This window comes from Salvelinus sp. IW2-2015, unplaced genomic scaffold, assembly GCF_002910315.2.
Source record: "Salvelinus sp. IW2-2015 unplaced genomic scaffold, ASM291031v2 Un_scaffold1303, whole genome shotgun sequence".
NCBI classification, from domain to species: Eukaryota; Metazoa; Chordata; class Actinopteri; order Salmoniformes; family Salmonidae; genus Salvelinus; species Salvelinus sp. IW2-2015.
Genome location: NW_019942827.1, coordinates 202,964 through 215,799, shown reverse-complemented (window position 1 = coordinate 215,799; position 12,836 = coordinate 202,964). Strand labels below are relative to the sequence as shown.

The 12,836-nt window shown below is 44.4% G+C and overlaps 1 protein-coding gene across 1 annotated transcript in view; it reads right to left on the bottom strand.

The window, feature by feature from the left end:
* The window catches only part of LOC112070354 (ATP-dependent Clp protease ATP-binding subunit clpX-like, mitochondrial), a 32,351-nt gene that overhangs the window by 11,508 nt on the left and 8,007 nt on the right, over positions 1 to 12,836 (bottom strand). Inside the window, exons 6-12 of the mRNA XM_070438935.1 lie at positions 8,781 to 8,931; positions 8,078 to 8,119; positions 4,967 to 5,143; positions 4,688 to 4,852; positions 3,141 to 3,229; positions 1,027 to 1,191; positions 9 to 272 (exon numbers count right to left, since the gene is read on the bottom strand). Coding sequence (XP_070295036.1) covers positions 9 to 272; positions 1,027 to 1,191; positions 3,141 to 3,229; positions 4,688 to 4,852; positions 4,967 to 5,143; positions 8,078 to 8,119; positions 8,781 to 8,931 — 1,053 coding nt within the window. The remainder of the gene's footprint in view (positions 1 to 8; positions 273 to 1,026; positions 1,192 to 3,140; positions 3,230 to 4,687; positions 4,853 to 4,966; positions 5,144 to 8,077; positions 8,120 to 8,780; positions 8,932 to 12,836) is intronic.

Sequence of the window (12,836 nt, the reverse complement as noted above, 5' to 3'; positions counted from 1 at the left end):
GGGGTATGACAGCGTCTGCGTGGTTCTGTCAGGATACGGACCAGAGTTTTTTCATCCAGACTGTGCAGAGGCACCACCACAGGCAGACGCCCCACAAACTCCGGGATCATCCCAAACTCAATGAGGTCCCGGGCCTCCACGAGCTTCAGCAGCCGGTCCTTCTCCTCCATCTCTGCCACCATGTCCGTCTGTTCACTGCTGTTAGCTTGGTCAGCTGCCGCCGCCGCACGGCGACCCTTACCCATGTTGGATGGTGTGCCAAAGCCRAGGTACTAGAAGAAAAACATAGAGCYAGGTAACAACAGGTACTACATAGGCGGAGGGGGACCAGGGAGGAGAGGGTTAAGGAAAACGCAAGTGGTCTAAAGCACTGAAGAAATGAGACGTCATCTGCAGAGGCCTAGACATTCATGTTCCATTGATGAAAATACTACATTTTAAAAGCGGTAATCAGAAGTTGAAACAATAACATATTTGTTTATATCCCTGTTAGTGAGCATTTCTCCTTTGCCAAGATAATCCATCCACCTGACAGGTTTGGCATATCAACAAGTTGATTAAACAGCATGATCATTACACAAGCACACCTTGTGCTGGGGACAATAAAAGGCTACTTTAAAATGTGACGTTGTGTCACAACACAATGCCACAGATGTCTCAAGTTGAGAGAGCTGTGTTAAGAAGCAGTGCGGCTTGGTTGGGTTGTGTTTCGGAGGACGCATGGCTCTCGACCTTCGTCTCTCCCAGAGCCCGTACGGGAGTTGTAGCGATGAGACAAGACAGTAACGACTAACAATTGGATACCACGAAATTGGGGAGAAAAAGGGGGTAAAAAAAAATGTTGATGTAGGAACTGCATTTAAAATTGACAAATGAGTAAACTAAGAATGCTCAGACTAGAGATACTCAACTGAKCGAGTCTCTTTATAAAACCAGTGAACAGAGTAAATAGTCAAAGAACTGCAGCCATTTTACAGTTGTGGGTCGATACAAAAAAGGGGGAAATMATATATTTTTCTCGCTAACCTTTTCATTCTTTCGTCTGCTGACGACTCTGTCGAGTCCGTTGAAGGCTCCTGACGCTACGAACAGGATGTTAGTGGTGTCCACCTGCACCGTCTCTCCTCTCAACTTCCTGGAGTTCTTCTCTGGAACGTTCACGATCGTGCCCTCCAGGAGTTTCAGCAGGCCCTARATTCAAAAACACACGACGTCAATCACTAATACATCCCATACCACTAGGTAAACGCTCTCCAAGAGGGTTGTCCAACTGGCCCCCAAAGTTTACAGAGAAAAAAAATAAATTTAATGTACAAATTTCATTGTTGGATATAAAAGACTGTAAAAACCCAGGAAATTAGCTACAAGTGTCATCTGTTCAAGCATTTCCACACGTAATAGAAAAACATGATTGTTTACAAAATGTAATCAAGGTTTGAAATGATTATGTTTTAGTCAAACATCTCTCTTTGGTCTTCTTTCAGTCAATTCACATTCTACAAATGATTTGTAATTATGTTCTGGTCCCCCCCCCCGACCATCTGCTCAACAAAAACCGTCCTGCGGCTGAATGTAGTAGGCGATCCCTGCTCTACAAGCATCAAGGATCCTGGCTGTGAGGTTCAAAACAAACACCACCCAGCTATAATATTGAATTACAATAGTCATTATTACTCTTGCGTGTAAAAATAGCAACTGTAGCCGTGACGCTCACAAGGGTGACGGGCTACTGTAGCCGTGACGCTCACAAGGGTGATGGGCTACTGTAGCTATGACCCCCACAAGGGTGATGGGCTACCTTAGCCATGATCCCCACAAGGGTGACGGGCTACGGTAGCCATGATCCCCACACAAGGGTGATGGGCAACTGTAGCCATGATCCTCACACAAGGGTGACGGGCTACTGTAGCCATGACCCCCACACAAGGGTGACGGGCTACTGTAGCCATGATCCTCACAAGGGTGATGGGCTACGGTAGCCATGACCCCCACACAAGGGTGACGGGCTACTGTAGCCATGATCCTCACACAAGGGTGACGGGCTACGGTAGCCATGACCCCCACACAAGGGTGACGGGCTACTGTAGCCATGATGCTCACAAGGGTGACGGGCTACTGTAGCCATGATGCTCACACAAGGGTGACGGGCTACTGTAGCCATGATGCTCACAAGGGTGACGGGCTACTGTAGCCATGATGCTCACAAGGGTCAGGTATGTAATGTTTGCGATGTGCTGTACATCAGATATGTGAATAGCCATCCGTATGCTGGCATGCTGCATGACACAAAGACTTTTCTAATGGATACAAATGAAAGTCATCATTAGAGGCATCTAGTGGACAGGCGCACAACTGTCGCTGTAGAATAAGTTTACCAAACATTAGGAACACCTTAACTAATATCGAGTTGCCACCCCCTTTTGCCCTCAGAACAGCCTCAATTCGTCAGGGCACGGGACTCTACAAGGTGTCGAAAGCGTTCCACAGGGATGCTGGCCACTGTTGAGTACAATGCTTCCCACAGTTGTGTCAAGTTGGCTGGTGGACCAGTCTTGATACACACGGGAAACTGTTGAGCGTGAAAAACCCGGCAGCATTGCAGTTCTTGACACAACACCGTTCAAAGGAACTTCAATCTTTTATCTTGCCCATTCACCCTCTGAATTGCACACACACACAATCCACGGGGGTATCAGGTAGCCTAGTGGTTAGAGCGTTGGGCCAGTAACTGAAAGGTTGCTAGATCGAATCCCCCGAGCTGACAAGGTAAAAATCTGTCGTTCTGCCCCTGAACAAGGCAGTTAACCCACTGTTCCTAGGCTGTCATTGTAAATAAGAATTTGTTCTTAACTGACCTGCCTAGTTAAAATAAAAGGTTAAATAAAACAATTGTCTCCAAACTTTTAAAACTTTTTAAAAAAGTATTTAATCTGTCTCCTCCCCTTCATCTACACTGATTGAAGTGGAATTAACAAGTGACATTAATAAGGGATCATAGCTTTCACCTGGATTCACCTGGTCAGTCTGTGTCATGGAAAGAGCAGGTGTTCTTAATGTTTTGTGTATGTCTGGACACTACTGTAAAGTTGACCAAATGACTTTCCTAAGCTTGGGATAATAAAGTAGAGTTGAGTACTGGCCTGCTGTACACCTTCTCCTCCTACGTCTCTGAGCTGGTTGATTCCAGGAACACTGCCGATCTTATCCACTTCATCCAGAAACACAATGCCTGGACAGGGAGACATTTACATTCAACTAAGGTAGGTAAAATTACTTTCAGTGCCTTCGTGAAATTATTCATACCCCTTGACCTTATTCAACATTTTGTTGTGTTACAGCCTGAATTCAAAATGGTTTAAATAAAACATTTTCTTCTCACTGATCTACCCCATAATGACAAAGTGAAAACATGTTTTTAGAAATCTTTTGAATATATTGAAAATAAAATACAGAAATATCTAATTTACATAAGTATTCACACCCCTGATTCAATACATGTTAGAATCACATTTGGCAGTGATTACAGATGTGAGGCTTTCTGGGTAAATCTCTAAGAGCATTGCACGATATTTACACATTCTTTTTTTAATTCTTTAAACTCTGTGAAGTTGGTTGTTTATCATTGATAGACAGCCCTGTTCAAGTCTTGCCATAGATTTTAAAACTGATTTAAGTCAAAACTAACTAGGCCATTCAATGTCGTCTTGGGAAGCAACTCCACTGTCGATGTGACCTTGTATTTTAAATTACCTTCCTGCTGAAAGGTGAATTTGTCTTCCAGTGTCTGTTGGAAAGCAGACTGAACCAGGTTTTCCTCAAGGATTTTGCCTGTGATTAGCTCTATTCCATTTATTTTAATCCTAAAAAATAAAATAAAAATCCCTCGTCCTTGTCAATGACATCCTCAGTTTTCTATCACAGCCATTGAACTCTGTAACTGTTTTAAAAAGTCACCATTGGTATCATGATTAAATCCCTGAGCGGTTTCCTTCCTCTCCGACAACTGAGTTAGGAAGGACGCCTGTATCTTTGTAGTGACCGGGTGTATTGATACACCATCCAAAGTGTAATTAATAACGTCACCATGCTCAAAGGGATATTCAATGTTTACTTTTAATTTTAACCAATAGATGCCCTTCTTTGCGAGGCATTTGAGAACCTCCCTGGTCTTTGTGGTTGAATCTGTGTTTGAAATTCATTGTTCGACTGAGTGACCTCAAAGATAATTGTATGTGTGGGGTACAGAGATGAGGTAGTCCACTTTGACATTACGGGGCATTGTGGGTAGGCCAGTGACACAAAATCTAAATGTAATCCATTTTAAATTCAGGCTGTAACAACAACAAAAAAGTCAAGGAGTGTGAATATCCTTCTTGAAGGCTCTTTAAATATCCCAGAAACACAATGTCTGTACATGCAAACCACATCTTTAGTGACATAGATGGTCATTATATTGAACAGATATACATTTTGTACAAATGTGATTKAGATCAATTTGCATAATAAGATTGCTTTGTTTATTTGAACCACAAGAGAATAGTGAATTCTCATCCGCAAAAAAAATAAAAATAATATATATATTCCCTGCATCAGACTACTCACAATTTACAAAGTACTGTCCATGAAAAGCATTACAGAATTATTGAAGTCCTGAAGATACAGAAAACAGTGTTTGTGAGCCACCCACCTTGCTGTGCTTTATCCACAGAGTAGTTGGCATCCTGCAGCAGCTTGGCGATAACAGACTCAATGTCCTCCCCCACATAGCCAGCCTGGGTCAYGGTGGTACAATCACAGATGGCAAAAGGTACATCTAGACACTTGGCCAGGGTCTGAGCCAACAATGTCTTGCCTGGGAAATATAGTGAGGAATATTTTTTTGAATGGACATGAGACAAGGATATATTTCACATCATCAGTAAGTTGTTTTTGGACAAACAAACAAACAAAAAAATAGTTGACTAACCTGATCCGGTTGGGCCTAACAGCACGATGTTGCTCTTCTCCAGTTTGATGTCAGTGTGAGTAGAGTCTAACACGTCCCCGCCCCTCTTCTCCTGAGGAGCCTGCCGAGTGGCTTGCTGCTGCATGGAGGCTCCCAGAGCGTTGCCATGGGGACTGATCCCTGCTATCTGAAGGAGTTCTACAATGACAAATGTAAACAAAAACAGTCCTATTGTATATTTGGGTTCAGATTTGGCAGCAGGACAGTGGTGAATTCTAGCCTGGTCCCAGATCTGTTTGTGCTCTTGCTAAATATCAACTCCATTGTGGTGCTTGTCAAGCTCGTTTGGCATGACTGATTCCATAAGGAGTTGGCGAGAGGGCAGAAACACATTTGCCCCCAGGCTAGGGAAAACACATTTTTGGATTTCCCCATCTCTCATGGCAATGTCCAGGCACAAAAACATAACTTTTCCAAACAGGATATGCAATGTTGGTCTACTGTGACCTGGCAACTTGAGTCGTACTACACATCTCTACTGTATTAAATTGTATTATAATGTACGCTCAGTGTACAAAACATTAAGAACACCTGCTCTTTCCATGACACAGACTGACCAGGTGAATCCAGGTGAAAGCTATGATCCCTTATTAACGTCACCTGTTAAATCCACTTCAATCAGTGTAGATGAAGGGGAGGAGACGGGTTAAAGAAGGATTTTTAAGCCTTGAGATATGGATTGTGTATGTGTGCCATTCAGAGGGTGAACGGGCAAGACAAATGATTGGCAGTGTATGGTAGTAGGTGCCAGGCACACCGGTTTGGGTCAAGAACTGCAACGCTGCTGGATTTTCCCACACTCAACAGTTTCCCGTGTGTATCAAGAATGGTCCACCACCCAAAAGACAGCCAGCCAACTTGACAACTGTGGGAAGCATTGAAGTCAACATGGGCCAGCATCCCTGTGGAACACTTTAGACACCTTGTAGAGTCCCATGCCCTGACGAATTGAGGCTGTTCTGAGGGCAAAAGCAGGGGTGGCAACTAAATATTAGGAAGGTGTTGTGAGGGAAAGTGTTATGTTTGTGAATCAAATCAACGCTACTTTTCTAATAACCAATTAGATGGGTTCATGCAGGTGACTGACTCATCGTGTATGGAGGAATCCTCACTTGGCAGTATGCCCAGAATATTGCAATGGGAACAACCAAGGTATGTCAGTTTCAAGGTCTCAACTTGAGTGGAGTGAGTCGAGTGGAGTGTGAGTGAGTGAGTGGAGTGAGTGAGTGAGTGGAGTGAGTGAGTGAGTGAGTGAGTGAGTGAGGTGAGTGAGTGAGTGAGTGAGTGAGTGAGTGAGTGAGTGAGTGGAGTGAGTGAGTGAGTGAGTGAGTGAGTGAGTGAGTGAGTGGAGTGAGGTGAGTGAGTGGAGTGAGTGAAGTGAGTGAGTGAGTGAGTGAGTGAGAGTGGTGAGTGAGTGAGTGAGTGAGTGAGTGAGTGAGTGAGTGAGTGAGTGAGTGAGTGAGTGAGTGAGCGAGCGAGCGAGCGAGCGAGCGAGCGAGCGAGCGAGCGAGCGAGCGACGCGAGCGAGCGAGCGAGAGAGAGAGAGAGAGAGAGAGAGAGAGAGAGAGAGAGAGAGAGAGAGAGAGAGAGAGAGAAGAGAGAGAGAGAGAGAGAGAGAGAGAGAGAGAGAGAGAGAGAGAGAGAGAGAGAGAGAGAGAGAGAGAGAGAGAGAGAGAGAGAGAGAGAGAGAGAGAGAGAGAGAGAGAGGAGAGGAGAGAGAGAGAGAGAGAGAGAGAAGAGAGAGAGAGAGAGAGAGAGAGAGGAGAGAGAGAGAGAGAGAGAGAGAGAGAGAGAGAGAGAGAGAGAGAGAGAGAGAGAGAGAGAGAGAGAGAGAGAGGAGGGAGAGGAGGGGGAGGAGAGAGAGAGAGAGAGGAGGAGCGAGAGAGAGAGAAGAGAGAGAGGAGAAGAAGAGAGAGAGGAGAGAGAGAGAGAAGAGAAGAGAGAGAGAGAGAGAGAGAGAAGAGAGAGAGAAGAAGAGAGAGAGAGAGAGGAGAGAGAGAGAAGAGAGAGAGAGAGAGAGAGAGAGAGAGAGAGAAGAGGAGAGAGAGTGTGTGTGAGAGTGAGAGAGCCTGCGTGAGGCATTGGTCAGTCACATGTGCGAGCCACCGGTAATTAATTAATTATGCTAAATCATGCAAATATAACTTGTCTGTGTATAGCTGTATATAAGGCAACTTGTTGGGACTGCCCCAGCAGAGCTCCTGATGTTGAAACCTTTTTATTTTAACTAGGCAAGTCAGTTAAGAACAAAATTCTTATTTACAATGACGGCCTACCGGGGAACAGTGGGTTAACTGCCTTGTTCAGGGGGCAGAACGACAGATTTTTTTTTACCTTGTCAGGTTCGGGGATTTGATCGGTTACTGGCCCAACGCTCTATCCACTAGGCTACCTGCCGCCCAGCTTGCTGATAACAAAGAGTGATTCATTTAAGATTGACGTCAGAGGTCCCCGGTGTTGAATTCCCACCGCAGTGTTCTTATTGTTTTGTACACGCCGTGTACAACACGTTTGTGTCCCGCGTTCTTCAGTTCTCCAGGCATGATATTACATCATCTAGGCTCTCTAGTTATAAATGTGAAGTATCAGTATCTGTGGTGCTGCCGTCACWGCAATAGGTCAAAGTTCAAATCTAAAAATACATGTGCTCTGCTCTACTGGGAGCCAGTGTGTATTCAACATCCTTTCAAATACTTAATATGGGCTTCCTGTTTGGCTCAGTTGGTAGAGCAGGGGGCCGCCCCCACAGACGTGTCACATTTCTGTTTTAACCCGAAACTGCCACAACGGATTAAATTAGTCAAAGGATTAGTGATGATTAGTTGACTAATTGAAATCAGGTGTGAAAGTTTAGGATAAACTTTTTTTTTTAATTTAACACACCCTAAAAACAATAAGTCATTAACAACAAGAGAAGTTAAATCTGTAAACTTCAGCATGTGTGTAATTCTTGAAAAAAAACATAAAATAATTATATACAAAACAGAATGCTCCAATCAAAAACGTGACATGTTTAAAAAACCTGCCAATGATACGAAGCTATGGTAACAGAGGACCAATCAAATCACTTACTGGTGAATCTGTACTCATCCTCCCGCCTTCTCATCTCGAGCTCTACAGAGGATGACAAAGTACTCAAAATCAACATGATCACAGCCAGATTAACACATCATCACTACAGTTCTGCAAGGAGGAATCAGATTCCACTGTTGTTTGTTTGTTTGTAAATCATCACCTTGTTAATAAATCCATTATAAATCATCCATTTAAAAACAGTGAAATGTGGGTGTAAAAGGTAAATCATTGAACAAATGCCAAATTACACCAACGAGAGCACCTTGAGGTGACAGACATGAACAGGAACTGAACAGGTGTTTCAGCACATTCTAGAAAACAGTGGTTGGGTCTTTGTTGCCTACTGAAATTCTACTATTCAGGAAGTAAGCACACTTAAATTTTTATCCGGTCTACGTTTCCTGGAAACTGATGGCCGGGGTGACAATTACAAACATTTAAAACAAACAAAAGGCCTGTAGCTGACTGAACTCTGCTAACCTCGTGGTGTCAGAACTACTATAGCTAACAGTAGACTACAATGACCACGTGGTGTCAGAACTACTATAGCTAACAGTAGACTACAATGACCACGTGGTGTCAGAACTACTATAGCTAACAGACTACAATGACCACGTGGTGTCAGAACTACTATAGCTAATGTATAGCTAATATAGCTAGTGAGGCCTGTTTCTAACTAACACTAGACTGCACTACTGACCTCGTGGAGTGAGCGAGGCCTGTTTCTCCACCTGTCTGTTCCCAGCAGGGATGTTGTTGTAGATTCTCTTGTAGTGATTATACACAGCTACCGCCAGCACCTTCTTAGCATAGGACTGACCCACTACGTACTTGTCCAGGTAGGCATAGATCTGAAAAGACAGGTTCACTGACATTTACGATAAGACCTTTATAACGTGGTCATACAAGTTATAAAAGGAAAGGAATTGTTTCATAATGCATTATACTGTATCTCCGGGCTTTAAGTAAAGTTTTCAAGCTCATGACAAGTCTTACGGTGCATTATCAATCTCCCCCCCACTAAGAATTCTATATGTTTCGTAAACAACAGGTGTAGACTAACAGTAACAAGTTTAATTACGGGTCTTTTTCCAACAATGCAGAGTAAGATAAAATATTTAATAAAAAAAMAGAAATAAAATATTTAATAAAAAAAGAGAAGCCTGTGTATTACAGAAATAAGGAAGTGGATATGACGGCACGTTTTCCTTTTAAACTCGGACAAAACAGAGATGCTAGTTCTCGGTCCCAAGAAACAAAGAGATCTMCTGTCAGATGGTTGTACAGTCGTCTCAAATAAAACTGTGAAGGACCTCGGCGTTACTCTGATCTCTCTTTTTTGACAAACATATCAAGACTGTTTCAAAGGGTAGCTTTTCCCCCCCATTTTCGTAAAAATGGCTAAAACAGGAAACTTTTTTGTCCAAAAGATGCAGAAAAGCTAATCCATGGTTTTGTCACTTCTAGGTTAGACTACTGCAATGCTCTACTTTCCGGCTACCCGGATAAAGCACTAGATAAAACTTCAGTTAGTGCTAAATACGGCTGCTAGAATCCTGACGAGAACTAAAACATTTAATCATATTACTCCAGTGCTAGCCTCTCTACACTGGCTTCTTGTTAAGGCAAGGGCTGATTTCAAGGTTTTACTGCTAACCTACAAAGCATTACATGGGCTTGCTCCTACCTATCTTTCTGATTTGGTCCTGCCGTACATACCTACACGTACGCTACGGTCACAAGACGCAGGCCTCCTAATTGTCCCTAGAATTCCTAAGCAAACAGCTGGAGGCTTTCTCCTATAGAGCTACATTTTTATGGAATGGTCTGCCTACCCATGTGAGAGAGACTCAGACTCGGTCTCGACCTTTAAGTCTTTATTGAAGACTCATCTCTTCAGTAGGTCCTATGATTGAGTGTAGTCTGGCCGAGAGGTGCGAAGGTGAACGGCAAGGCACTGAAGTGACGAACCGCCCTTGCTCTCCACTGGGATTCTCTGCCTCMGACCATATAACAGGAGCTGAGTCACTGGCTTACTGGTGCTCTAGGAGGGCTGCGTGACGTCGTGTCAGGCTTGAGTCACTGACTTGATCTTCCTGTCCGGGTTTTGCGCCCCCTCGGGCTCGTGCGGTGGAGGAGCTCTTCGTGGGCTATACTCAGTCTTGCCTCAGGGTAGTAAGTTAGTGGTCTGTTGATATCTCTCTAGTGGTGTGGGGACTATACTCAGCCTTGCCTCAGGGTAGTAAGTGGTGGTCTGTTGATATCTCTCTAGTGTGTGGGGACTAATACTCAGCCTTGCCTCAGGGTAGTAAGTTGGTGGTCTGTTGATATCCCTCTAGTGGTGTGGGGGCTATACTCAGCCTTGCTCAGGGTAGTAAGTTGGTGGTCTGTTGATATCCTCTCTAGTGGTGTGGGGACTATACTCAGCCTTGCCTCAGGGTAGTAAGTGGGTGGTCTGTTGATATCTCTCTAGTGGTGTGGGGCTATACTCAGCCTTGCCTCAGGGTAGTAAGTGGTGGTCTGTGATATCCCTCTAATGGTGTGGGGGCTATACTCAGCCTTGTCTCAGGGTAGTAAGTTGGTGGTCTGTTGATATCCTCTAATGGTGTGGGGGCTATACTCAGCCTTGCCTCAGGGTAGTAAGTTGGTGTCTGTTGATATCCCTCTGTGGTGTGGGGGCTATACTCAGCCTTGCCTCAGGGTAGTAAGTTGGTGGTCTGTTGATATCCCTCTATGGTGTGGGGCATTACTCAGCCTTGCCTCAGGGTAGTAAGTTGGTGGTCTGTTGATATCCTCTAGTGTGTGGGGTATACTCAGCCTTGCCTCAGGGTAGTAAGTTGGTGGTCTGTTGATATCCCTCTAATGGTGTGGGGCTATACTCAGCCTTGCCTCAGGGTAGTAAGTTGGTGGTCTGTTGATATCCCTCTAGTGGTGTGGGGGCTATACTCAGCCTTGCCTCAGGGTAGTAAGTTGGTGGTCTGTTGATATCCTCTATGGTGTGGGGCTATACTCAGCCTTGCCTCAGGGTAGTAAGTTGGTGGTCTGTTGATATCTCTCTAGTGGTGTGGGGGCTATACTCAGCCTTGCCCTAGGGTAGTAAGTTGGTGTCTGTTGATATCCCTCTAATGGTGTGGGGCTATACTCAGCCTTGCCTCAGGGTAGTAAGTTGGTGGTCTGTTGATATCCCTCTAGTGGTGTGGGGGCTATGCTTTAGTAAAGTGGGTGGGTTATATCTTGCCTGGTTGGCCCTGTCCGGGGGTATCGTCGGACGTGGCCACAGTGTTCCCCGACCTCCCCCTTCTCAGTCTCTATGCTGCAGCAGTCTATGTGCCATGGGGCTGGGTTCAGTCTGTAATATCTGGTGTAATTCTCATTTCTTATCTGGTGTCCTGTGTGATCTTAAGATCTCGCCATCTAATTCTCCCCTCCCGGAGGACGAGAGCCCTTGGACCATGCCTCTGGCTGTCCTCGTCTCCAGTGCTGCTGATCCACTTCCTGCTGTCCTACCTGGGCTATGGAACCTGAAACTGTTCACAGGACGTCTTACCTTGTTCTGGAACTGCTGTTTTCGACCCTTTGTCTCCCTCACCTGCTGTCTCAACCTCTGAATGCTCGGCTATGAAAATCTAACTGACATTTACTCCTGTTGCACCCTCTACAACCACTGTGATTATTATTTGACCCTGCTGGTCATCTATGAACATTTGAACAACAATCTGTCCTTAAATGCCCATGTACTCTTATAATTTCCACTTGGCACAGCCAGAAGAGGACTGGCCACCCTCAAAGCCTGGTTCCTCTCTGGGTTTCTTCCAAGGTTCCTGCCTTTCTAGGGAGTTTTTCCTAGCCCCGTGCTTCTACATCTGCATTGCTTGCTGTTTGGGGTTATAGGCTGGGTTTCTGTACAGCACTTTGAGACATCGGCTGATGTAAAAAGGCCGATGTAAAAAGGCCTTTATAAATACATTTTGATTGAATAATGATTGATTTAAATAATGACACGAGTCATAAATACACAGTGAATAACTAATAAAATAACATGGCAAAACAGGAAGTACTAAATCGATGTGCAGGGGTACGAGGTAATTGAGGTAGCTATGTACATATAGGTAGGGGTTTCGACTGTTCAGAATGATGATATGATACAAGGTTATGATTAATAAGTTGACTGTTTATGGATGTGATAGGTAAAGACCTTCAGAGTTTAATCCGGGAGATGGTAACTCTTTAAAGAACCGCTCGTGGTGCCCCAGATCCTAATGAGTTAATTGTTACATGATTAATTTAAAAAATCGGGTAACAATTAAACATGATTAGATAAATAACAAACTAACTGTCTTCAGACGAATGTTAAAGTCAAGTCACGACAGGTGCGACTCGAGTTTCGCCATCAGCTGGAAGACGGTGTCCCCTTTTGGTCAGTGTCAGTGGAGGAAAGGGAGAGCGGAGGGATGTAGAGAGACAGACCCTCAGTCTGCTGCTCTCTCCCTCCGCTGAGACTGACCCTCAGTCTGCTCTCTCTCCCTCCGCTGAGAACTGACCGTCAGATACAGGCACCATCAGCCCAGTAAAATAAAAAACTAATAATTTAAATGTATTCTCACTCAGCTGTGCCTCACAAGTAATACAACAACGGATCTATTACCGGTGTGATCATATAGCCTACCTCAATATTTGTTTATATAATTTAAAAATGTTAAAATGTTATGGGATTGTATTTTCTTCATTGTTCTTGATGGTAGGCCACTCTGGTAGA